General features: G+C 39.4%; 1 protein-coding gene across 1 annotated transcript in view; it reads right to left on the minus strand.

Annotated features, from left to right (window-relative positions):
• cog6 (component of oligomeric golgi complex 6) overlaps positions 1-25,031 on the minus strand; it is a 61,396-nt gene extending 36,365 nt beyond the window's left edge. The window contains exons 1-4 of the mRNA XM_052025803.1: positions 24,805-25,031; positions 14,121-14,264; positions 13,135-13,206; positions 12,133-12,191 (exon numbers count right to left, since the gene is read on the minus strand). Coding sequence (XP_051881763.1) covers positions 12,133-12,191; positions 13,135-13,206; positions 14,121-14,264; positions 24,805-24,957 — 428 coding nt within the window. The 5' untranslated portion in view covers positions 24,958-25,031. The remainder of the gene's footprint in view (positions 1-12,132; positions 12,192-13,134; positions 13,207-14,120; positions 14,265-24,804) is intronic.
• Positions 25,032-26,860: the final 1,829 nt, after the last annotated feature.

Raw genomic sequence — 26,860 nt, forward strand, 5'->3', positions numbered from 1 at the left:
GTGAATACAGACCTCACCAACCAAACCTCTTGTCAGTCCTGCCATCCTAGGTGACAAGAATGTCTTGCTGCAGTTGTAATAGCCTTGGTGAGACCCCATCTGGAATTGTGTGTGTAGTTTTCTGTCTGCATTTGATATCTCTATCAAATGTTGGAAGCACTGACAGGTAACAAACCTTCAATACTGCACTAGAATGGACCTCTTGAATTTCGTGGTCAAATCTCTGAATTGTGACAACATATACTCAAAGGAAAGGCAGGGACATCCTACTCAGATAAGGAGACCAAAATTCCATATGGGGCCTCAAGGCCATTACAGCTGTAGTAAGACATTCCTGTCACCTTCTATCTATTATCATGCTAAAGAAATTGGATCATTCCTGTTCTTCACACGCAGTCATATGCCAGATGTGGTCTCAGTGGGGCCCTATATAATCTTCTCAGGTTATATCTTGCAATAGATGCCAGCATACCATGTGTCCTTCTAACTGCTTGTTGTAACTGAATGCTTGCTGTCAGTGACTGTTGTACAAGACGACTTGGGTCTCATTGCACCTCTCCTTTTCCCACTATAATGTCATGCAGTGTTCTACCATCACCTGCATCAATATCTGTGTGCATTTGATATCTCTTTCAAATGCTGGAAGCACTGACAGTGTAACACACCTTCAATATCGCATTGGAATGGACCCTTTGAATTTTGTGTTCAAATCTCTGGATTGTGATGAACATATATTCAAAGGAGAGCACAACTGATGCTAAATGACAAGACGTGACAATTTTAGTGTCATAGGCATAAACAGAATATGGTGCTTTAGACAACATTGATTAAAATATATAAAAATATAAGAACAAGTTAGATTTCAAAGTAAATACTGCATCTTTATATACAGATTAAGCTAAAATCCACAATTTGACGTCACCTGCGAGTCCAAACATGAACTTTGCCGATATTTAAATTTATTCATGAGCAAAGAAATGATTGGAATGTATTTATTTTAATTTGTTCTCAAGCACTACTCTCAAGGGTAGTATTTATTTCCCATTCCTACTTCCCCTTGGGAAAGTTCTGGTGAGTTACCAACATGAAGCAATGTCCACATGGCAAAGGTTTGTTGGGGAGTGTGACCAAGGATTTTAACTCAGTGGCAATGAATACACCAAATCAGGATGATATGGAATTTGGAGGCGATGATGTTCTTACTAATCTGCTATCTCCACCCTTTTGGGTGATATGCACTGCAGTTTAGGAGAAGCTCTCAAGGAACACTGGCAAGTTGCTGCAAATGTATGCCATAGACAATATACAGTACATAGCTGTCACAGTATGCTTTTTGTGAAGGCAATGGAGGTTTAAGGTGGTAGAAAGTGGCCAATTTATCAGCTTTTTGCAGTGGATGGTGCCAAGCTTTTTTTTTAAGTGGCTATGCAACCTTTTGTAAGTAGAGAGTATTCCATCACAACTTTCACTTGAAGCTTTAGTAAGATATCAAAGCAATGGATGGGAGAAAAGTGTCAAATGGAAGTCAACCTTAGAAGATTATATAGAGCTCCACTGAGACCACAGCTGGCATATGACTGCGTGTGAAGAACAGGAATGCTCCAATGCCTTTACCATGATAGGTAGAAGTTTAGAAAGTTCTCTTTCATCCAAAGAGCTGTGGAGATCTGAACACGGTGCCTGAATGGATAATGGAGAAAGACACTCTTATGAACTTTGAAAAGCACCAGAATAAGCAGTTAAGAGTTACATGGCATGGATTTAGCCCAACTCATTCATGCCGACCAAGGTCCCTACCTGATCTAGTCTCACTTATCTGTGTTTGGTCCAAATGCCTCTAAACCAGAACTGCACACAATATTACAGATGCAGACGCACCAAAGTCCTATACAGCTGTAACATGACATCTCAACTCTTGTGTGCAATCCACATCCGATGAAGGCAAGCACCTTCTTCACCACCCTGCCTACTACCTGTGTCGCCACTTTCAGGGAACTATGTACATGTACCCCTAGGACTCTCTGTTCTACACTTCCCAGTGCCTGCCATTCACTGTGTATGCCCTGTCCCGGTTTAACTTACCAAAATGCCTCACTTCACATTGTCTGAGTTAAATTCCATCTGCCATTCCTTTGCCCAGTTTACCATTGTTCCAGATCCTATTGTAACCTTAGGCAACTTGCTCCACTATTCAACGCTCCACTAATTTTGGTGTCATCTACAAACCTACTAATCATACCACCTACATTTTCATTCAAACTGTTGATATATCACAGACCTCCCAAGTGCTGTAGCCCTCAAAGAAGTGGGATTAATCTGACCAGCTCTTTGTCACATAGCAAGGACAAAATGAGTCAAACGCCCTCTTTCTGAGATGTAAATTTCTGTGATTCTACAAGCTATTGGGGACAAAGGGGAATAACTTGCTGTAGAATACACAACTTCCTCCATGCTTGAAAGACAGAAGTATTTACGTGCCTCGTCCAATTGAATTTTTGGTCAGAACACTGATGGTGGAGTTTCAGCAATAGTACTGCTACTGACTGACAAGTGATTAGATATCCTTTGTTGAAGTTAGTCATAGCCCAGCACTTGGGTAGCATAAGGGTTACAGGCTTATAACCACAAGCTTTGATGTTATCTGGCTGTAGCTGCACAAAATGTTTCACTGTGAATGGAGTAGAACACTGAAAAGATTGCCGAGCAACCCTATTTCTGAGCTAATGGTGGAGAAAGTGCCATTGATAAAACTGCAATAAATAATTGGGCCTGTAGAACTCCTGCAGTGAAGTCCTGCAAATACATGGAGTTCCTCAGAGAATATAAAAATTGCAAATATATTCAAAGTTGGTTCAATTATCGCATTAAAATACAGACAAGTAAGGAAAAGTAGTATTCAGTGCCCCCTGGGGTATATTGGGAAAGATTACATTTAATTTCACTAATTCCTTCTTATGGCTGAACAGTGTATTAGCACTCATCATCTAAGGTCACATGTGAATTTCAAGCCATTTGACAGGGTGCTACGCAGCTGATGCAGATGTTACAACACTCAAGGTGTAAAAGAAAATGAGGCAGGCTATAAGGTACAAAACTGTGGCAATATGACATTGTGAAGACTGAGGATGTCTTGAAATTCACTGTGATTAAATATTGTTGAAGTGGTAGATGAAAGGATTGTAATTTACAACTTGGAAGTTTATATTACAAAATCCTACCTGAAGAAATAATAGAAAAATCCCTGATAACCTTCAAAGGAGGTGAATTATTACAGGAATTCAGTCAACAAAAAAAAATGAGGTGGGTTTTACATTCTGATGATAAACAGGGATAGAATAAAATGCCTGTCTGGATCTGATAACATTGCTACAAACTGTACATCATATTTTGAGTGCTTATAGTACTTAAATATCACCTAGATCCACAAAACCCTTACACGATAAGATACCAGTTGTTTCTAAGTGAATAATTTTATCAAGACAGAGGCATTAGCAATGAAAAAGACTGAAGAGCAAATAATGGTCAAGCAACAAATCCAGCAGTGGAATAAAGTAACCAGTTCTGTGAAAACTATGTCTGATAACACTGAATGCATTTTAAACTACTGTGAAACCTAAAAAAAATACAAACATAATTTTACTTTTGATAAAAGGTCTCACTTAAACAGCTGTACCCAGAGATAGTAAACAGTATTGTTCCCCATGGCAGATACATTAGGGACATTTAAGAGACTCTTAGATAGACACATGAGTGATAGAAAAATAGGGGGCTATGTGGGAGGGAAGGGTTAGATAGATCTTAGAGCAGGATAAGATGTCGGCACAACATTATGGGCTGAAGGGCCTGTACTGTGCTGTAATGTTCTATGTTCTATTTTCAATATTATGAAATCTGCCATTGCAGCTGGTTGTGAAGGGGAAATGCTGAGCCCAACAATTCAAGCCACTTTCAATGGCGAAGGGTGCAGCTATCCTCCTGGAAACAATGGAAAGATGCAGTTATCCTATAACTGGCTGAAGGGTGCAGCTATCCTTCTGGAAATGGGGGGGGGGGGGGGGGGGGGCGGTGGGGGAGGAGGAAGGATGTGGTCATGCTCCTGGAAATCAAGGAAGGATATGGCTATCCTCTGAGAAATGGTGGAAGGATGCAGTTATCGTCCTGCAAATGGCTGAAGGATGTGGTCATCCTCCTGGAACTGGTGGAAGGATGTGCTTATGCTCCTGGAAAGGCCAAGAAAAGATAGCTGGGATTGAAGTAGCACAGTTGCTGATGAAAGTCAACCATTATAGCAAACTCAATAATTTGCTGAATTTCTCCGGCCTGCCTCATTAGCACATGCAGGATTGGTTTTGGAGTTTATTCAGTTTACTAATCCAGAAGGCTAATGAGCTTTCCAATGCTTGTTGATTCAAGACTACTCTTCCAATTAGTTACTGATTGCAAGATTTTATGAAGCCAAGTGGAAAGAATTATAGCCCCCCTGCACTGATTAATCACAGTGATACAAGCCCACAGGAAAGTCTACCAGATCTTGACTTTGTTCCATCGTCAGTCATTCCCTTTTGAAACAACTGCCACCTTAAAGATAACCAAGTTCAAAATTCATTGTATTGGTATCTGGAAATAAAAATTGTGTTTCATAATGTATTGGCTAAAATAGTTAACAACATCTGAGTCGGATAGCCATTGAAGTATTAGTCCTACAGTGGGAGAGTGCCATATAAGATGGTAAATCAATAACCTGCCTCCCTATTTCAGGTGGCACTTCTCATAAGAACAACAAGTTCTCCCAATGTCCTGGTCAATATTAAATCTCAGCCAACAATACCAAAACAAATTAATTGATCTTTATTGGAAAAATAATACTTTGTTCAACTTGTTGCAGCATTCACCTATATAGAAACCACAAATGCACTTCAAAAGAGAAATTAACTGGCTATTATGGACTTTAGGTTTGATAGAACATTACAAAGAAATTTTACATAATTTATTCAATGAAGGATGTTCAACATGCCAAATAATTTTTTCTTCTTCCATTCTATTTTTTCATCATTTTAAGTACAAAATATAAAGGTTCACCACCACCTTCTCACAGGTAAACAGGGATGAGGCAGTGATGCACGCCTTATCAGCAATAAAAACATAAGAAATAGGAGCAGGAGTAGGCCATCTGGCCCTTTGAGCCTGCTCCGCCATTCAATAAGATCATGGCTGATCTGGCCGTGGACTCAGCTCCACCTACCTATCTCTGCCCCATAATCCTTAATTCCCCTACTATGCAAAAATCTATCTGTGTCTTAAATATATTTAATGATGTAGCCTCTACTGCTTCCCTGGGCAGAGAATTCCACAGATTCACTACTCTCTGGGAAAAGCAGTTTCTCCCCTCATCTCCATCCTAAATCTATTCCCCTAAATCTTGAGGCTATGTCCCCTAGTTCTGGTCTCACCTACCAGTGGAAACAACCTTCCTGCCTCTATCTTATCTATCCCTTTCATAATTTTATGTGTTTCTATAAGATCCCCTCTCATTCTTCTGAATTCCAGCGAGTATAGTCCCAAGCGACTCAATATCTCTTCATAGGCTAACAATGCTCTCATCCTGTAGATGAATTTAAAACAAAGACTTTATTTCACAAACCAGACTTGCATCAATTCTATTAAAATTTCTTCAACTTACTACAAAACATCGGTCAGTGGCAATGCTCTGTTCAAAACTGAGCCATTTAGGCGAGAACTTTCCAGACAAAATACTTATATATGCTACTTAGTGCATCTGAATCAAGGCAACAGTGGGATGTTTGAATTAATTTCAGCATCAGTGGTTTAGCAGGAAGACAGAAGGGAAAATCAGTTCCATGCCTTGCTGTGCTCTGTTGTTTCACTGACCATCTGCTGGAAAGTTCAATAAAGGACAAAGACACTTTTGGTTCCAATTTCATGTTTAAAAAGTCTTATCTGACTTTTGCATTTACATTAAAAATTGTCATTTAAGCAAAATATCAGAGAACATGATCCCAGAAACATGACATAAGGAAGCAAAGTAGGAATAAGACAGAACAAAATTTTCCTAAGATTATTAAAATATCTATATATAATAAAAGGTAGCAAGTTTCTATGCTCTCTACATCACCCCTAATGTGAGAAAAATTATGAATCAGCAATTTTTTAAATTTTAGAAAAGTATATTTGCTTTGTTTTATTGTCAGAACAGGAAGACAAAAAGTTTTCAGGAAAACTGTTCATCGACTTAATTATAACCATATTCAGCTAATATACATGAACGAAGCCTGCTAGTTATGAGATAGACACACAGATTCCTAACAAAGAAAAATCAGTATGGAAGCAATAAAAAATTAGTCTGAAAACGGTATTAAACCAAGCACCATGATGGCCAGATTTCAAAATAAAGCATAAATGATGCAAAATGATCTACAATATTTTTCTTAGCTATCAGGAAAAGAAAACATCTATGCTAAGTTTCATTTTCTTACATCATCTGAAAAATGCTCGAGGACACAATACTTACAAATTTACTCCGCAATTTTAAAAAAATTTCAAATGGTAATTGTAAGAGCGTCTCCTTCTTCTGCCAACTGGCTATCAAAAACACAACCTGTCAGGGATTATCTTGTACTTCAGAACCTAATCACACTTAAGACAATCCACTTTGTTCTCCATTGTCTAAATGTAATTTGTCCATTAACCTACTCATTGCAGAAAACATATTAAAGATAGAATGCAAATTAAATCTCTTGATTTCTAAAATGCATTTAACAAAAGCTATTACACTAACAGCTAATGTACCCTTAAGGAAAAAATAGAACATAATCACAATATATTTCAAAACAGTATTCAGGCTCAATATTTAAACCCAATCTCTTTGGTATCTGTAATTTGGACCTTCTGCCCACTGTGTAGTAATGTGAATTGATAGCTCATATCAGATGGAATTAAATGAAGTTTCATGGTTAGGCTTTATTGGCACAATTACCCTAACACTGGTGTAGCTGCCACAATTTCAGAGGATTTTTTTAAATAATTGCAATACCATCTTGTGCTTCCATGGTTTTTTTTTGCACCGATTTGAAAAAACTAGCAGGCCCCAGATGGGGGGGGGGGGCAAAAATCAGTGTTTTATAAAAGCTAAGCATACATTCAAGGCTTTTTTTCCCCACTAATCTTTACTATTATTAACAAGGCCAAGAATCCCATAAACCTTTTTAATCTCAATTTGGCTCTTCATCTGTTCTCTGGTCATCTATGCTTCGACCACTGTTTTTGAATATACATTAATGTTCTGGACCTTGGATATACAAGGTATGATTTCAAGTTTGCAGATGAAGTAAACTACCAATATCCTGCAGCATAATAGCATCTTAAGCGTTCCTGACTTCTGACAAATAGATTCTGTATTTACCTACCTAAGTACATCATTCCCTTTCCTGTGGCACACTAAAAAGGTTGCTTCTAACCAATCCAGAAGTGGAAGAATGTAGCAAGAACAGCTATAAACATGGGAAAGATATTCCAGCTCTAATACATTTAGGGGTTGAAGATGCTTGTGGAAAGGTTTGCGTCATATTTTGTATAAAATTCAATCCTGACATACTGAATGAAGACATATGGCATGAAATACTTTCGACTCTGGGCACTGGGCTCACATCAACAATGGAACACAGGCCCAAAGTGAGCCAGTGCTTTTAAGAGAGCAGAGAAGAATCAAACTCAACTGCTGAAATGTTAAGGAACATAATGATCTCTGGAATTCAGGTGATGGTGCTTCTCTTTTATGATCAATTTTAAAGACTTTTTTTTAACTGATTTAAATGGGGTGAAATATAAAGTCCAAAACAGCACTGCATACTGATTTTATCCATTAGCGATTTAGGTGTCAGTCGTTCAGGTGTAGTTGGTAAAATAGTGCTAATGCTGTACAAGAAAATGGTTAATGTAGACTTGCTCATTTAGACCATCACTGAGCATGAAAAACTGTCAAGATAATTATTATTCATAATACATAGTGTATTGTCTCTGCATAAAAGCATAAAATGGCCAAGAGAACTGATGACTAAGAATAAAAGTAGATTTCTGGTGGTAATATTCTAAAACAGTGAAAGGTAGGAAGAGCTCTAACCATTTGCCTTTCTCAATAACCTTAAAAGCAATGAACCCTGCATTTAGTAAATGGAGCAGGCAATAACACCTGCTCATTACATATGTCCAGCTTTTGCATACTCATAGATAGAAACACAAAACCATCAGGACCTGCTGAGTTTGGCATTGACAAGCAAAAATCAGTTGCAGTGGAACAGATTCAATTACTCTCAGCAAATTGCTACAAGTTTCACCAACTAACTAATTGGCACTCAAATCAATCTACCTTGTCATCAGCAAAGTAACAGAAGAGGTCCTCAACAGTACCATGAAGGACCTTTTTTTTTCCCTCACAGTTATACATAACTTGCTTGGTGACGCTCAGTTAAGGTTCTGCAGTCCACTATGCTCCTGGACTCGTGATAAATTTAGTCAAAATTTCAGTAAAAAAGTTAAACTCCAGAAGTGAAGTGGCACTGACTGTCCTTCACAACATGGCAACATTTGACCTAATGACACATCAAGAAGCCCTAATTAAATTGGGGAGAGAACTGTCCACTACCAGAGTCATACCTATTCATAAAGGAAGATAGTTGAAATGACTGGAGCATCATAATTTTGGACCCAAGGCATTGAAGAATAAGCACTGTCCTAAGTCTTGTCATCTTCAGCTGACTCATTGATGAACACAAGGTAAAAAGTGGGGAATTTTGCTGACGAATCCAGTGTTCAGTTCCAATTATGACCTCACAGCTAATGAAGTTATCCAGGCCCACATGCAGAAAGACCCAAACAACACTCAGATAATGGCTGATGAGTAGCAGTGACACTTGTGCCACAAAAGTTCCAGGCAATGGCCATCTCAAACAAGAGTATATCTAATTACTTACCCTAACTATTCAATTGCATCACTACTGTTGAATTCTCTACCATTAGCATCCTGTAGTCACCACATAATAAAAACAGGTCAGAGGCTGAGCTTTCCATTGTCAATGACTCAGCATCTGGCTTCTCAAAGTTTTTCAACAGTCCATAAGTTAAAAGTCAGGAAGTCCAACGGCACACAGGATGCTTGGTACCATCATGACAAAGCAGTCTACTTGACCAGCTCCCTATCACTTCCTTCAACATTCATTCCCTCCACCACAGATATAACATAGCTTTAGTGTATACCATCTACAAACTACAGTTGCTCATCCATGCATCTAACTTCCAAACTGTAGAGCAATCACCTATAAGCTCTGGAATATAAGAAAATGGGAATGCCATAGCCTGCAAGATTGTCTTCAAGTTGCACAGCAACCTAACTTAGAAATGTATTACCAATCCTTCATTAATGGTGGGTCTAACTCTTGGAACTCCCAACCCAAAAGCATTATTCAAGGAATGCAATGGATCAAGATATGGCTCATCAACCTTTGTTCAAGGGCAATGACAGATGGACAATAAATACTGGGCTTCCCAATGTCAACTGAATACCATGCAAGAATAAAAGGAGATTGGGGCTACAAACTAATCCATAAGTTCTGTATATTTCACAATTTTCCCCAAGGATCAGAGAGGCAATGTTCAATTTCCATCAGCATGTTTAAAATAAAAAGGCAAATCAAATGAAATTTAAAGGACACAGAAGGCATGAGACCTGACCGTAGCTCGGAGGCAAGAGTGCCAGCAGTGATCCAAAGACAGCAATACAAAACTATTAATTATTTTTGTAACATCCCTGCTATATAGTCTACAGAGTAGAACTGTGCACTAAACAATGCCACATGCATTAAAAGTGAAAATCATGCAATTTAATAGAGGAAGCAATAGTTTACTACCTTTATTTTGATTACATTTGCCAAGCATCTAAAATATTACTTTTAATTATAAATTTTATTCTAAAATGGAGCTAGTACCAAATTAAAACAGAGTCATTTCAGAAGTTAATACCAAAGGGATCAAATAAATACCACCCCAAGGTTCAAATCCATAACTGATCTGTGAATGTTAGGGCCAGGAAAGGGATGGTAGCAATGTGGAGAGACAACTCTAGGGAATGACAGAAATGAAAATTACAAATGTTTCCTGTTCTGTATATTAAGTTTACCAATTGTAATCATGTAAAGGTGAAAACACAATAAAAATAATTCATACAAAAACATAAATTTTACCTTCTTCTCAATGAAAATACAGAGCATTTCTACTGTTACTTAATACAATAAAAATACTGAGATTCCTACATAATAAATGCAAAACAGGCATTGAATTTACTCAAGCATTTAAGTTTCAACAAGTATTTTTCCCAGTTTGAACTCATTATGTGTTTTTCCTCAAAATGATACACTATTTGGAGATTACAGTATTAGAAAACACTAATTTAAACACTCGTTTCTAACTTTTTCCCACTAATGCATAGTTGAATGGCAAATACACATGTCCAAAATCATCTGATCTAAAACCTGCACAAATAGCATGAAATTTCACTGCACTTAAGTGACTATTCTGTTAGTTCCACATTTCAAATTAATTGCATATACAAAAGCAATGGTATCATACTTGTGTTTTAAATTGTCGGTGTAATACCAACGAGAAAATCAATAACGTGGAAAATCAACAGGTAGCCACAGAGTGTGTCTGAAGGGGACAAATCACTAATATTACAGGATATACAAGCATTCTCTGTTAAACCCTCAGGAAGCTCTTTGTTAATACATAACTCAGTCATTCTATTCAATCATTTACAACAGCTTATCTTCTTTAGAATAGTACCAGAGTTTAGTAATAAGAAACATAAACAGTATTTGACAACAGCACTAAAGGGGATAATTATCTACTATGAGCTAGAGCAGCTCTGATTATCTGCAGATTACTGGCTTTAATCTCTGTTTCACAAAACCTGATGAAACAAACCATGAGTGAGTACATTATTTATTTCTTTGCCACTGAAGTTAATGGCTACAAAGTCTATAACGTGTCACCAGAGAAATCTTCTCAATTGACTATCCCTCTGTGACAAGACTATCATTTAAGTTTCTAAAACCTGACATTTGGGAGATGAGGAACATGTACAGAAACAGCAAAGGGATATCAGTTATTTCTATACTGGTGCAGAACAAATGGATTTTCTATGCCTCCTATAGTACATCTGCCAGATTTTCTACAGCTAGAAACTCCAAATTTGTTATCTGTATGTTGCAACAAATGTAGATCATAATTGTTTCAATAGCATAATTATGAAAATATATTTTGACTACAAACCAAACAAAATCCATCCAGTACATTTAAAAGCATGGTGAAACAACCTTATAATGTTATAATTTTTGAAGAGTCTGTTAGCACATCCTTCACGATGGATTCCAGTATTTTGCCAATAACAGATTCCAAATTAACTGATTTATAATTCCCTCCTTTTTCTCTCCTCTTCCCTTCTTTCTTAAATAGCTATTTACTATCTACAAATCTACCAGGACTGTTGGTTCATAATCATAATAATTGAATTGATGAGCAATCTGAAAGGCAGTCTAAATAGACCATCAATATTCTCTTGCCCTAACTATTACTATGATATTGTATGCTACATTGTTAATCTGCTTCAGATACAAGGGGTTCTGTTTATCTGGTCTTTGGTATTTCGGCAACTGTCTTCCTGATGACCAGTGCCAGACAGAAAAATTGCAGCAGATGGTGGTTCATGACGTTGCTCCAGCTCTACTGGTAATACATCCAGAGAAATGAATCCTTTCTGCCCAAAATTAGGACCACAACCAGCATACAGTTTAATTTACAGAACTATCACCAGTCAAGGCTGCCATCTACAATGGCAATTTGATATAAACATAACTTATGTTCACTAACTTTGGTTTATTATTAAAGGTGACCAACATCCAAGATTCAAAGAAAGAAAACAAATTAAAATAGACTACAATTCTTTATTGGATATTCACTGCAATCCTGTCAGGCAACGCGGAACATGTCTTTAAAGTGGCTGTACTAAATACAAGCCCCCAAAAACCACGATATGTGAATCTTGAAATAAGGCATAATACTTACTTTTCTGATTGAAGTTTGGTAGTTTTGATAATCAGGTCTTGTGTCTGTTCCTTTGCTAGCTGGAAAGAGAGAGAAAAATCAAAACTCATCCTGTGGAATTTGGCTGGTGCCAACATTCTATGATGCAGCATCACACACCTTCCATTTCCAACCCCTTTTCTTTCCAAGTCTATCCCTGGGAAACAATTCTCCCCAAAGTCACTTACAATGGAACTTTCATATTACCAATCTGTAGCTTTTATACCCCCATTACTGCAACTACTGATCTGTTCTATCACACACTCGTTTCCACCTTTGACACTTTCTCTCTTGATGAACTTTACTCACTCTACACATTGTTCATTTCTCTGGTATGACCCTCATCCCTTTTTCCCTTAAGTCCAAGGATGCAGCCTTGAGTATTTTTGGCAAATGGGTTAGCCATTTATTGCTTGGTCAGGCTGGACAACATTTTGCATTATCAGGTCTTTCTCTCTTCAAGAAAGCAATAATGTTCCTATTTCTATCTCTTGTGCATCTCTCATTTCCTTTACCCTACCATTAACAGCTGTGCCTTTAGACATTTAGGCACCAAGCTCTGGAATTCCATCTCCAAATGTCTGTTTTATTACCTCCTTTAATACATTAACAAACTTAAGGTCTCCTTCTTTGGGTTGATGTTTGCTAACACTTCTACCAAGAGACACTTTAAAGGCATTCTATCTGAAGTTTAAATTAATTTTTAGATATAAAAAGTTCCAGTGTGGAGTCCACAACGAACATATTATTTCAGGTGGGCATGGAATAATCTTATGCTTTGACTTATCAGTCTTGTTTATGGGATAAGGTAAATCATCTTCCAGTCCTGTCTCTAGCCACAAAATACCGGAGTGCACTTGTATTAGCTCACATGTTTTCATATAAGTCAGCGATAATCAAACTTCTCCATATCAATCTTGCATAATATTAATCCACCCAGGTTCTCACACCTTCTGTGGAAGATACGAGTTTCTTGCTCTTTACCTTTAAACGACTGGTCATATCCTGACAGCAGGCACTCATTGCTTGGACATCTTCATGAACACTCTCGAGTTCCTATCAGAGAGTAAAATGCCATTTTATATGGTTGTTGGGAAGAAAAAAAAACATCATGGGATTTTTTTTTCAATGTGTAACGATAAATAAATTTTAAAAGTACTTTATTTCATCTACCATGAAAAACATTAATCCAGATTCTCTTACACAGGATTACGTGAGATTTACAGCAGAGAAATAGGCCATCCAGCCCAACAAGTCCATGCTGTCATTTATGCTCCATTCAAGCCTCCTCAAATCTTTCCTCACCTAACTCCATCAATGTAACCTTTTATTCATTTTTCTCTCTTTTGATTATCCACCTTCTCTTTAAACATATCCATATAATTTGATTCAGCCACTTTCTGTGGTTTCATTTCCTTTCTGCAAGACAGATTCATAGTATTGCTTCAAAATGCAGATGAAAACAGAGGACATAAATTGGTGAAAAGTGCACTTAGGATGAATGTTCAGAGTAATCCGTCAGACAAGGTAATTAAATGAAAATACTGGAACTACTCAAATCTTAATTATGCTAACGAGGGAAATTAAATTACTAAATGGATTTAATAGGCTGAAAGCCATTTCCATATCCTCAAACATTTGTAAATTCTTTATTATGATCATCAGTTTGAAAACTGTAAGCTCAGGAAGCTCAAGCCTGATCATCTTGTGCTGGTGATGCAGTTCATCTCCATCCAGATGAACTGAATCACCAACACAAGCCCCATTAAGCAACCTTGCTGAAAACTAATATAATTTCCAAATGAACATTGCCGAGTTAAATTTCTGCTGATAAAATGTAACTTTGTATTTACTTTCAGTTTGCGATATTTTGTTCCTTAACAATATCTTAATTCAGAATTACCCAACAATCTAAATGGCATCAACATTTCAGGTCATACCTTAATTTTAGGAAGAATTTAAATATGTACCTCTTTGACTTCTTTGAACACACGTACAAATTCTTCATTAATGGACAAGCTGCGTCTCTCTATGTCGCCTCGCAGGTTTCTTCTGGTACGCAAACTATTTTCAGTGAAGAACACAGACAAGGCTTTAAGAGCCTCTAGCATATCCTGTGGATTAAAGAGGCATGCTATGAGTTTCACAGTTTAATAGCAAATGTATTTAGTCTATACACTTCTAGATATTGTAGATTACAAGCTGAAAAGCTAAATGTCATGTCTTATTATAAGAAAATGTATAAGAAATTGTAGAAAAACTTCCATAAATCAATGAAATAATGCAACCTGATGTTCCAGGAATATAATGACCCATGAGTAATAAAGCATGAATATACTGTATAGCAGCATCTCATTCATACATGACAAATCTGAAGTTCTTAAAGACCCAATGCTGTAAATTTTGTTTGGTTTACTTGAATATTAAGGTTCTCATGAGTTGCAATTTAAATAAAGAACATTGTTGCATACAAATCTTCAATCACACTCATCTGAGCAATGGAGTGGAGCATACCTTTACGTTAAGCAAGAAAATTACGACAACTTCTGATACTTTACAAGCAGCTTACTTTCCACATCTGTAAGAAACTAGCATGAATAGCTGTGGAAATGAGCTTGTCAAAACTAGGTCCCTTTGAGAAATGAGATTGAGAAAATCTTAAGAGGAAAATCTGTCATGAATCACTGACAAATTATTTCCTGTGAAATTCCTAAAAAGAAATTGAAACTGCTCTGAATCACTGTGACAAATGAAAGTATCACAGAGATTCCACATATTTTGTTGGAAAATAAGCAATAAGGATTTCAGTGACTGTGCACTGGTGTTTAGCTTTTCTGGATAAATTTATATCTAAACTTAATAAATTGGAACATCCTAATTGTTTAATCAATATACAACAAGTACTTAACATACATAGACCAAGACAGTGAACCTCTGAACTGTCTTGAGTTGATAGATGGCATGCAGGTGGCTGAAGGTGAACGATACATCCAAAACATGAGCTTCTAGTCATTGTCATCAGCCACTGAACAACTGACAGTGGAGGAAGGTACGAGTCATTGAAACCATCCTACACAAACAATTCTTCAGCTGCTGATGGACTACAACTAGAAACACATATTACAGCCAAATTTCTTGGAAGAATTTCTCAGGAAATAATAATTATAACCAGAAATTATGTAATTGGTAACATGCAGAATAGTGTATTTATGTATTGAATCAAGAGAGAACCTCTTATCGAATTTTGCACAAGCCAATAATCATTAAAACAATATTTCATTAGAAATAAAACTGAAGAACAAGGTGAGAAAAATCACCAGTCCAGCATTACCATAAAATCAAAATATTTTATTGAACCACAAACAGCTTTCAAAGCATAAAAAATAAATATAATCTACTAATTTTAGACTACCAATGCATGAACAATAGAACACACAGAATTATCTCTGGGCATCAGCGATCCTAACAAATTACTCTCAGTGTGTCCTTCCATCTGCCTTTTTTCTGAATAAGAGAGAAACAAAGGACTCCATATGCTGAAATCTAGATGAAAAACACTGTGCTGGAGGAACTCAGCAGGCCAGGCAGCATCTGTGGGGAAAAGCAGGTAGTCCTCCCCTACACCTCCTTATCCTCCCCCGCATCTGCCTATCACTATCTCTTACCTGCATCTACCTATCACCACCCTGTCTCCTCTCTTTTGTCCACCTATCACTGCTCTGCTTTTCCCTCCTATATATTGGGCTTCCCCTTTTCCTATCTTCAGTGCTGAAGAAGGGTCCTGACCCGAAGCGTTGCCCATCTGCTTTTCTCCACGGATGCTGCCTGACCTGTTGAGTTCCTCAAGCATCATAAAGTTTTTTTCTTAATAAACTTGCTTCCCACATCACCTATCCTTCTATCATTTCTTTCCATCTGGTTCTTCTATCTGCATAACCATGTACTCCCTCACTTAAAGCAGGATTCTTCTCAATGTCCAACTTGCAATCATAAATTTGAAAGCACTTGCATTCCCACTGAAGCTAACATGTTCAGCTAATAATATATCATTTTCAATTTCCAGTATAACTCCAATAATTTGCTCTTCAACTATTCAGAAATCACAATAATTCAGCATCTGGCTCACTAAGTGATGTTTCCTACACTCACTTTAATCTCACCTTGACACCAGTTCTCATACTCCCTTTGAACTCACAGGGGCCCTGATTCTTGCGCTCCCTTTAAACACACGTCTCCCTTTAAAGCCGCAGAAAGCATCTAGCCCGGTGGGAGCCCCCAGCCAAGTCCTTAGATCCTGTGGGGGTATTTGCTGACATTTTTAACCTCTCCCTACTTCAATCTGAGGTTCCCACCTGCTTTAAGACCACCACTATCATCCTGGTACCAAAGAAAATTATTGTAATGTGCCTTAATGACTACCGCCTGGTGGCTCTGACATTCTTCATCATAAAGTGCTTTGACAGGCTGGTCACGACACACATATCAACTCCACCCTCCCAGACAACCACGACCCACTGCAATTCACCTACTGCTGAAACAGGTCCATGGCGGACACCATCTCCCTGGAACATCTGGACAGTAAAGACATCTATGTTAGCTTACTGCTTACTGACTACAGTTCCACTTTCAGTACTATAATTCCAAGCAAACTCATCTCCAAACTCCTTGACCTCGGACTCAACACCTCCCTTTGCAGCTGGATCCTCGAATTCCTGAATAACATACTGCAATCAGTAAGGATAGGCAGCAACACTCCGCCATGATAATCCTCAACACTGGTGCCCCACAAGGCTACATCCTCAGCTCCATATACACTCATAACTGCATGGCCAGGTTCTGCTCTAACTCCACCTCAAGTTTGCAGATGATATCACCGTAGTGGACCGAATCTCAAATAATGACCAGTCGGAGTATAGGAAGGAGATAGAGAGCCTACTGACAATGATGTCAATGACAACAATCTTTCTCTCAATGTCAGCAAGACAAAAGATCTGGTCATTGACCACAGGAAGGGAGGCAGTGCACATGCTCCTGTGTACATTAACGGTGCTGAGGTTGAGATGGTTGAGAGCTTCAAGTTCCTAGGAGAGAGATTGAGTTGCCTGGGACTATACTCGCTGGAATTCAGAAGAATGAGAGGGGATCTTACAGAAACATATAAAATTATAAAAGGGATAGATAAGATAGAGGCAGGAAGGTTGTTTCCACTGGTAGGTGAGACTAGAACTATGGGACATAGCCTCAAGATTCGGGGGAATAGAGTTAGGATGGAGATGAGGAGGAACTGCTTTTCCCAGAGAGTAGTGAATCTGTGGAATTCTCTGCCCAGAGAAGCAGTAGAGGCTACCTCATTAAGTATATTTAAGACACAGTTAGATAGATTTTTGCATAGTTGGGGAATTAAGGGTTATGAGGAAAAGGCAGGTAGGTAGATCGGAGTCCACAGCCAGATCAGCCATGATCTTACTGAATGGCAGAGCAGGCTCGACGGACCAGATGACCTATTCCTGCTCCTATTTCCTGTGTTCTTAGGAGTGAACATCACCAATAGCCTGTCTGGTCCAACCATGTAGTTGCCATGGCCAAGAAAGCATATCAGCGTCTCTACTTCCTCAGGAGACTAAAGAAATTTGGCATGTCCCCTTTCACCCTCACCAACTTTTATAGATGCACCACAGAAAACATCGTATCTGGATGCATCACAGCTTAGTATAACAACTGCTTTGCCCATGGCCGCAAGAAACTGCAGAGAGTTGTGGACACAGCTCAGCACATCACAGAAACCAGCCTCCCCTCCATGTACTTTGTCTACATTTCTTGCTGCCTTGGTAAAGCAGCCAACATAATGAAAGACCCCACCCACCCCAGTCACTCTCTTTTCTTCCCCCCTCTCATCTGGCCTAAGATATAAAAGCCTTAAAGCACGTACCACCAGGTTCAAGGACAGCTTCTATCCTACTGTTATAAGACTATTGAATAGTCACCCAGTACAATAAGATAGATTTGTGACCTTGCATGGCCTTGCACCTTATTGTCTACCAGCACTGCACTTCCTCTGTAACACTTTGTTCTACATTCTGTTATTGGTTTTCCTTTGTACTACCTCACTGATGTGATGAAATGATCTGTATGGATGGCATGCAAAACAAAGTTTTTCACTGTATCTCAGTACATGTGACAATAATAAACCAATTTACATGGGACCCATTTCCCATAGTCCCTTTAAACTCACCAGGTTCAGTGGAAAATTTATTACGATACTACTTAACAAAGTTAAAAATAGTGAATTAAATGTGTGTCATGGTATTAACAGGGAAAATATCCATTCGTCCAGAAAATCAGCCAATCCAGTGGCAAAATCTCAAGCATTAATAAAAACACAATAAAAAAAAGGGTTATGTACTGGGCTTTGTGCAACCCCAATGGTCATAAAAACACTTCTCAATCATTACCCTCTTCCTGCTGCCAATCTTGGATTCAATTTGCCACTCACCCTTGGATTACTAGGCACTTGTGCTTTTTTGTCCAGCCTGTTATGCAGAACCTTGTCACAAGTCTTGCTAAAATTCATGTAGACTATGCCATCATTTAAATGTGAGGGTAACTTCACTGGTCGCCACCTTACTCAAATGTGCTCCCAATGCCCTTCCTTGTTACCTGCTCAAAACAAATTCAATCAGTAAATCATTCTATCCCTGAGAATAGATTCCAATAATTTGCTCTCCACTGAAATAAAACAACTGGTCTATGATTACTCTGTTTATTCCTTCCTGCCTCTTTAAGCTTTGGAACAATATCAGCAATCTTCCAATCCCCAATTCCTGAAGCCAGGGATGATTGTAAGCTTTCCTTTCTTTGCCTTATCTTGCTTTCTGTGGACTTCTATCATCTAGGGTGCTCTAGATTTTGTAGTCCTAACTTTATTCTCTTTGGAATATCGTCACCAAAAAGACTACCACCTTTTCAAAGCAATTACTGATGTATTATTGATGGTGGCCTTGCCAATGACGAGCAGATCCTGAAAAAATATGAATATAAAATTTACCTTGAATCTCTTCTTGAATGCCTTCCATTGTTCTGAGACTAAACTACCATCAAATAGTTGGTTCAAGTCCACCTTTGCTACATCACTTTTCAGTTTAATAAAAGTGGTCTTAACCCTATGTAAAACTTCTACTCCAAATTCATCGTTGTCCTTTTCCAAATTCAGTTAGATAGCATAGTTATGATAACCACCACAGAAGTGCTCTGCCATTAATGCTCCTTGCATTTGCCCAATCTCATTCGCTAACACTAAATCTAGAAAAGCACCTTCGCACCTTGCTTTGCTGGACTTGCTAACATGCAAAAGGTTCTCCTGAAAACATTTTAGGAATTCTGTGCCTTCATTACCTCTTAGTTAACATTTGGGTCATTAAAATCACCAACCATCATCATTCTTATGTTTTGCATTGTCAGAAATTTGCCTGTGAATTTGCACTTCCTCGAACTTTTACCATCGAGTATGCATATCTGAACTTTGCCCCCCCCCCCTACAATTATGATTTCGTTTTACAAATCTACAATGGCTCTCACTACTCAGCTCAAATTTCTCTTTAAGTTCTCAGAAACTACCATTATTTATAGATCCTAATAAATACTCATCTGAGAGTGGTAATCTCCAACTGCCTATTTGTATAGATGGATACTTGATGGTCAGCACAGACATGGTGGGTACATGGACCTATTTCTGTACTGTCAGAGTCTATGATAACAATCTGATATATCAGGGAAGTCCATAAAAATAAAGTGTTGGATGTTAGAGAGAAAAACATCTCAAATCAATTTAAATAAGAAGGGCAATTTCACTGGTCACCACATTTTTTAAATGCGCTTTCCTTATCAGTTCAAATTCCAAACACAGGAAAATTTCTTCAATGAATATACAATATAGATATGGCAACGAGTGAAAAAAAAACTCTCCAAGATTCTTTACAATGGCACAAAGGAAAACAAAACAAGCCAAGGTAGGTTCAGCAGAGATTATAAAAATAATCTAACAGTTTTTAAACAGGAATTTTCAAGAAGATGGAGTGGCAAGTGGTTTGTGGAAGAAATCAAAGTGTGAGGTCCAGGCAATGGAACCACAATTTCATTAGTGTGACAATGGAATACGCAAAGGGCCACAATTAAAGAGTAGAATACACAGGGAGGAGGAGATGTCGGGGTGAGAAAGCTCTTGAGAGGGAGAAGGCCAAGTCATAAAAGGCATCTAAATATATAAGATGAAGAATTACAAATTCCAGGTCCCGAGGAACCAGGAGCCAATTTAGATTTATCAGGAAAGAATGGTAAGAACAACAAAATACTCATTTCAGGAACAAAATTTATGATCAGTCAGTACTGGCTGAGGCAGATTCAAACAATGGTATGAAGTTTATTATGCAGATACTGACTTCAATCTTGCTTATGATTAACTGGGAGAAATTGTGACTCCCCCAAGATTCCCTCATCTCAGAAAAGGAATCTCACAACTCGCGTAACAAAGGAATTAAAAGGGGCAGTGCAAGTAGATTGTGGAATCATCAGCAAACACGTGGGAACTAACCCCATATTGTCAGTGATTTCACCAAGGGTGTCATGTAGATGTAGAAAGATCAGAAGTATTTAAGGGAGCACAGATGCTGGGGAAAAGAAAGCCAACTCTGGCCATGATCAGGGGCAGAAACCTGATTGGAGAGATTCAAATGTATAGTTATAACAAAGATGGCCAAAGATTTGGAAGACAACACACTCTAAGTCTTTCAAAAGGAATAAAATATTGTTTATGGTGTGATATTTTGAGAGACCAGGATATTAAGGATTTGTTTTTAAGGTGAAGGTTAGGCAGCGATTAACAAATGTGGAACAATATCAGAAGAGACAGGAGTTGGACATACAAGTGTTTTCTGGAAAAGGAGATGGATGGGATCAGGTAGGGTAGGAGGGGAACTAGAATGAATCATGAGAATCATAATTAGTACTGGATGGTGCAGAAGGAGGATCTAAATAAGCAGGCTCAATCTTTTTGCTGAAAACCATGAACTCCTTGCATCTAAATGTGGAACAGCAAAACAGGGAAGAGAGCTGATAATGGAGAAAACGCAGAACAGTACAACACAGAACAGGCCCTTCGGCCCACAATGTTCTGCTGACATAGCTAATCCCTCCTACCTACAGAATGCCCATATCCCTCCATTTTCCTCTCATTCATGTGCCCATCCAAGCCCCTCTTAAAACCCCCCAATGGATTTACTCCTACCACCCTATCAGGCAACATATTCCAGGCATCTACCACTCTCTCAGTAAAAAAATGTACCCCTCACATCTCCTCTGAACCTACCCCCTCTCACCTTAAATGCATGCTCTCTGGTATTGGATCGCTCAATAATGGGAAAAAGATATTGCTCGTCCACCCTATGTCCCTCATAATTTTATACACTTCCAACAGATCACCCCTCAGCCTCCACCGCTCCAGAGAAAAGAGCCCAAGTTTGTCCAGCCTCTCACGAAAGCACATGTCCTCTAATCCAGGCAGCATCCTAGTAAAACTCGTCTGCACCCTCTCTAAAGCCTCGACATCCTTCCTGTAGTGAGGTAACCAGAATTGCATGCAATACTCAAAATGCGGCCTAACCAGAGTTCTATAGAGATGCATCATAACTTTGTGACTCCTATACTCAATACCTCGATTAATGAAAGCAAGCATTCCATAAGCCTTCTTAACCACCCTATCTACTTGTGTAGCCACTTTCAATGAGCCATGCACTTGCACCCCAAGGTCTCTCTGCTCTTCAATACTGTTAAGGGTCTTGCCCTTAAGAGTGTACTGCCTCCTGACATTAGTCCTACCAAGGTGCAACACCTCACATTTATCCAGGTTAAACACCATCTGCCATTTCTCTGCCCACAACTGCTGCTGATCTATATCACACTGTATCCATTGCCAATCTTCTACACTATTCACAACTCCACCAATCTTGGTATCATCTGCAAACTAACCCACCCATCAACATACTCATCCAGGTCACTTACATACATCACAAACAGCAGAGGTCCCAGTACAAATCCCTGCAGAACACCACTACTCACAGGCCTCCAGTCCAAATAAGTCCCTTCAACCACCACCCTGTCTTCTACGGGCAAGCCAGTTCTGGATCCACATAGCCAATTCTCCACTGACCCCATGCATCCAAACTTTCTTGATTAACCTATTATGTGGGACCTTGTCAAATGTCTTACTGATAGATGACATCCACAGCTCTACTTTCATCAATTTCTCTCGTCACCTTGTCAAAAAACTCAACCAGGTTAGTAAGACACGACTTGCCCAGCACAAAGCCATGCTGGCTTCCCCTAATCAAGCCATTGGATTTCAAATACCCGTATATCCTATCTCTAAGAATTTTCTCCAGCAATTTCCCTACAACTGAGTGACACTAGTTGAAGATAGACACTACAACTGACACTAGTCTATAGTTCCCTGGATTTTCCCTTGTTTTTCTTAAATAGAGGAACAACATTAGCCACTCGCCAGTCCTCTGGGACCTCACCCATGGTCAAAGAGGACACAAAGATACTGGGCAAGGCCCCAGCAATTTCCCCTCTCGTCTCCCTCAGTAACCTGGTGTATATCCCATCGGGCCCTGGGGACTTATCCACCTTAATACTATTTAGGAGACCTAACACTACCTCCTCCTTGACCTCTAAATGCTTACGCCCTCAGTTCCAATTTCTGCATCCTGTATGTCCCTTTCCTGGGTAAATACTGAAGAGAAATACTCATTCAGAACCTCACCCACATCCTCTGCATCCAAACATAGATTCCCTTCATTATCCCTAAGTGGTACTACCCTTTACCTTGTTATCCTAATATTCCTTAAGTAGGAATAGAATGCCTTTGGATTCTCCTTAATCCTACTTGCTAAGGACTTTTCATGGCCCCTCCTGGTTTTCCTAATTCCTTTCTTGAGTTCATTTCTAGCTTCTTTATAGTCCTCACGTGCTCTGTTTGATCCTAACTTCCGAAGCTCTACATACTTGTCCTTTTTCTTCTTGACGAACTCTCCCCCTAGCCCCATACCTATCCTTATCTATAGCTATCCTGAAAGTTAATGAGCTGTGGTCACTGTTCCCCAATTGCTCACCCACTGATAGGTGAGTCACCTGGCCAGGCTCATTACCCAACACCAGGTCCAGAATAGCCTCTCCCTTTGATGGACTGTCAACATATTGATTTAGGAACCCCTCCTGGATACATCTAACAAATTCTGCCCCATCTAACCCCCTTGCACTAAAAAGGTCCCAATTTATATCAGGGAAGTTGAAGTCTCCCATGACCACAACTTTAATTTTTACTCATTTCCCTAATCTGTTTGCATATCCATTCCTCAATGTCTCGGTGGCTGTTCGGAGGTCTATCATACACCCCCAAGAGTGATTGCACCCTTCCTATTCCTGAGTTCTACCCATATAGACTCTGTGTCCGAGCCCTCCATTACATCTCCCCGGAGTGCAGCTGATATATTATCTCTAATTAGTATTGCAACTCCTCCCCCTCTTTTACCCCCCATCTATTCTTCCTAAAACTTTGAAATCTGGCACATCGATCACCCATTCCTTTCCCTCCCTCAACCAAGTCTCTGTAATAGCCACAACATAGTTCCACGTACCGATCGATGCTCTAAATTCATCACTTTTGCCCATAATACTCCGAGCATTAAAGTACAAATACTTCAAACCAATCGTCCCGTCACATCTGTTATTTGGAATCTGTCTAATACTACATTCCCTGACATCAGCTCTCCTTCCTGTTCCCTCACTTACTGACCTGTTGTTCCAGTTCCCATCCCCCTGTGAAGCAATTGCCCAAGATTACTTTTACTCATCAGGATGGCCTGGGACAGGCAATTAGGATTGAGGTGCAACAGCAATCCAACAACGTTGAGACAGAAAGCCAAAACGATTATGTCAGATACACTTGACGAAACAAATGTATAGTATTTAATGGGGGAAGAGTGACTGATCATAGTACCAGTCACCCATGAAGTTGTTCACTTCTGAATACAGGTAATGTTTTAAATCCAGGTTGAAATGGCTCAATTTAAAGAACGTTACAAATTCAAACGCAACCTATTTGAACAGAAGGAATTGCAGACAATGCTGTAAGTATTCAGCAGGTCAGGCTACGTCTCTGTGGAAAGAGAAACAGTTCTCACGAAGGGTCCCAGACCTGAAACGCCAACTATTCTCTCTTGCCGCAGATGTTGCCTGACCTGAATGTTTGCAACATTTTATTTTTACTTCAGATTTCCAGCATCTGCAGTCTTTTTGATTTACATGAATTGCGTTGGTTATTCAGTGAGATAACCTTGCGGATTTTATTTTCAACACGTCGCAGGTGCATTCTCTCCAATAAAAAGTGTGACAATGCTTCAAACTGAAACAAGTCATTAGGACTTGCAGCTGCAAAAGAAAGTGATGTACTATAGGGTTAGGATTAGGGTTAGGGTGGGGGGGGGAGGGTGCAGTACAGGGAGGTTTTATTTTCGAAATGCAGGCAGCGTTTCCCTGCGACGTGTTTCCCACACAGTCGGTGATCGCTTTCCCCGGTGTTCCGGTACCGGCCTCACCCACCTTGTCGTTGTCCAGCCGGGTCTCCAGGATTTTGTTCAGCTTCCTGGCCAGTGGGTTGTTGTTGCTGCTGCTGCTGCTGCTGCTGCTCTGTGAGGGCCCAGTGGCCCCCGACTCCGGGGCAGAGCCCGCCACCTCCACCCTAACATCAGCCATCCCCCCTCTAGGAACCGACCCCACACCCACAGAGGAGGCCACCTCACCGGAAACCCGTCCCACACTCGAACGTAACCCTAACCTCGTTAACGGAAATCGGCCCCGCACGGAAAAAGGCTCACTGGCGGCAGGGCATTTCTGGCTGTGCACAATGGTTCCGTCAGGAGAGTACTCTCTCTCTCTCTCTCTCTCTCTCTCTGACACACACATTCAAGGTCAGTTCTTGTTTAATCTGCACCTCTCCCCTTCTCTACATGGGAAAAGTGATCGGAAAAACTGTCTCTGTTAGTGACTGAAATGTTTTTTTACAAAGTTTCTGCCAAAGTTCTGGAACTCCATACAATCAAGATGCATCTCTTCAAAGAGCTGCTTCAAACCTTGCTCCAGTAAACCAGTGGATGAACTGCCCCAATGTCTCCTTACTCCACTGTATCAAACTTTGTCTGCCAGATCCCCATAAATCGCCCTGGGATATTCCGCTAGGTTAAATGAATACGAATCCAAATTATTGTTAATTGGGAGAGTTTTTTTTCAAATTAGATGCTAAGTAATGTAAAATATATGTTTTGTCTTTGTTTTTCAAACAATTTTGTGTACTGAAGGAGCTCATCATGCCAGCCTGGTCTTTAGAAGAACTAGTTCCAGCTCATTCCCAGTAATGGTTTTAATTAACACTCAAGATAGAGACCGAGGAAAAATTATCCCACATAATTTTGGTTTCCCCCAAATATGAGTTTTAAATTGAAGATAGACGTTAATAAATTTAAAGGGCATTTGGCAAAAATACATTAATCAAAAAGCGGTAAAAATCTGGAATGGGTGTTTTCACCATAAGAGGTAACTGATGCAAGCAGAAAAGTAGGAAGGAAGAAAGAATAAGCTGATACTCCTGATGGAGACAAATGAGATATGTATTTGTGTAAGACATAAACAGGAATAGCGCCAAATGGACTCTTTCAATTAATATACAAAATAGAACAGTACCACACAGGAACAGACCCTTCGGTCCACCAGGCCTGCGCTGACCCTGATGCAATCTAAACTAATCCCATCTGTCTGCACATAGTCTGTATCCCTCTATTCCCTGCCTGTCCATGTGTGTATCTAAATGCTTCTTCAAGTTGGTATCGTATCTGCTTCTGTCACCTCCCTGGTAATCTCCTTTAAACCTTCCCCCTCTCTCTTTAAACCTATATCTTCTGGTATTTGACATCTCCACCCTGGGAAAAAGACTCTGACCATCTCCCCTAGCTATGCCTCCCATAATGTTATGTAGATTCATAGCTCTACAGCATGGAAACAGGCCCTTCAGCCAACCAAGATGCCCATTTAAGCTAGTCCCATTTACCTGCTTTTGCTCCATATTCCTCTAAACCTTTCCTACCCATGTACTTGTCTAAATACTTCTATCAACTTGCCCCTCAGCCTTTACATTTTCATCCAAAGCATTAATATGTTATAAACAACAGAGGTCCCAGCACTGATCCTTGCAAAACACCACTGGTCGCAGACCTCCAATCAGAATAACACCCCTCTACCACCACCCTCCGTCTTCTATGACCAACCCAATTTTAGATTAAATTCACCAACTCACTGTGGCTCCCATGTGACTTAATCTTCTGGACCAGTCTACCATGAGGGACCTAGTCAAGTGCTTTACTAAAGTCCATATAGACCACATCCACTACCCTATCCTCACAAATCATCTTCATTACTTCCTCAAAAAACTTATTCAAATTTGTGAGACCTCCCCCACATAAAGCCATGCTGACTATCTCTATCATGTCCAATCTTTTCCAAAATGCAAGTAACCCCTATCCCTAAGAATCTTCTCCAATAATTTTCCGACCACTGATGTAAGGCTCACTGGCCTGTAATTTCCTGGTTTGTTCCTGTTGCCCTT

Source organism: Pristis pectinata, chromosome 11, assembly GCF_009764475.1.
Source record: "Pristis pectinata isolate sPriPec2 chromosome 11, sPriPec2.1.pri, whole genome shotgun sequence".
NCBI lineage: Eukaryota > Metazoa > Chordata > Chondrichthyes > Rhinopristiformes > Pristidae > Pristis > Pristis pectinata.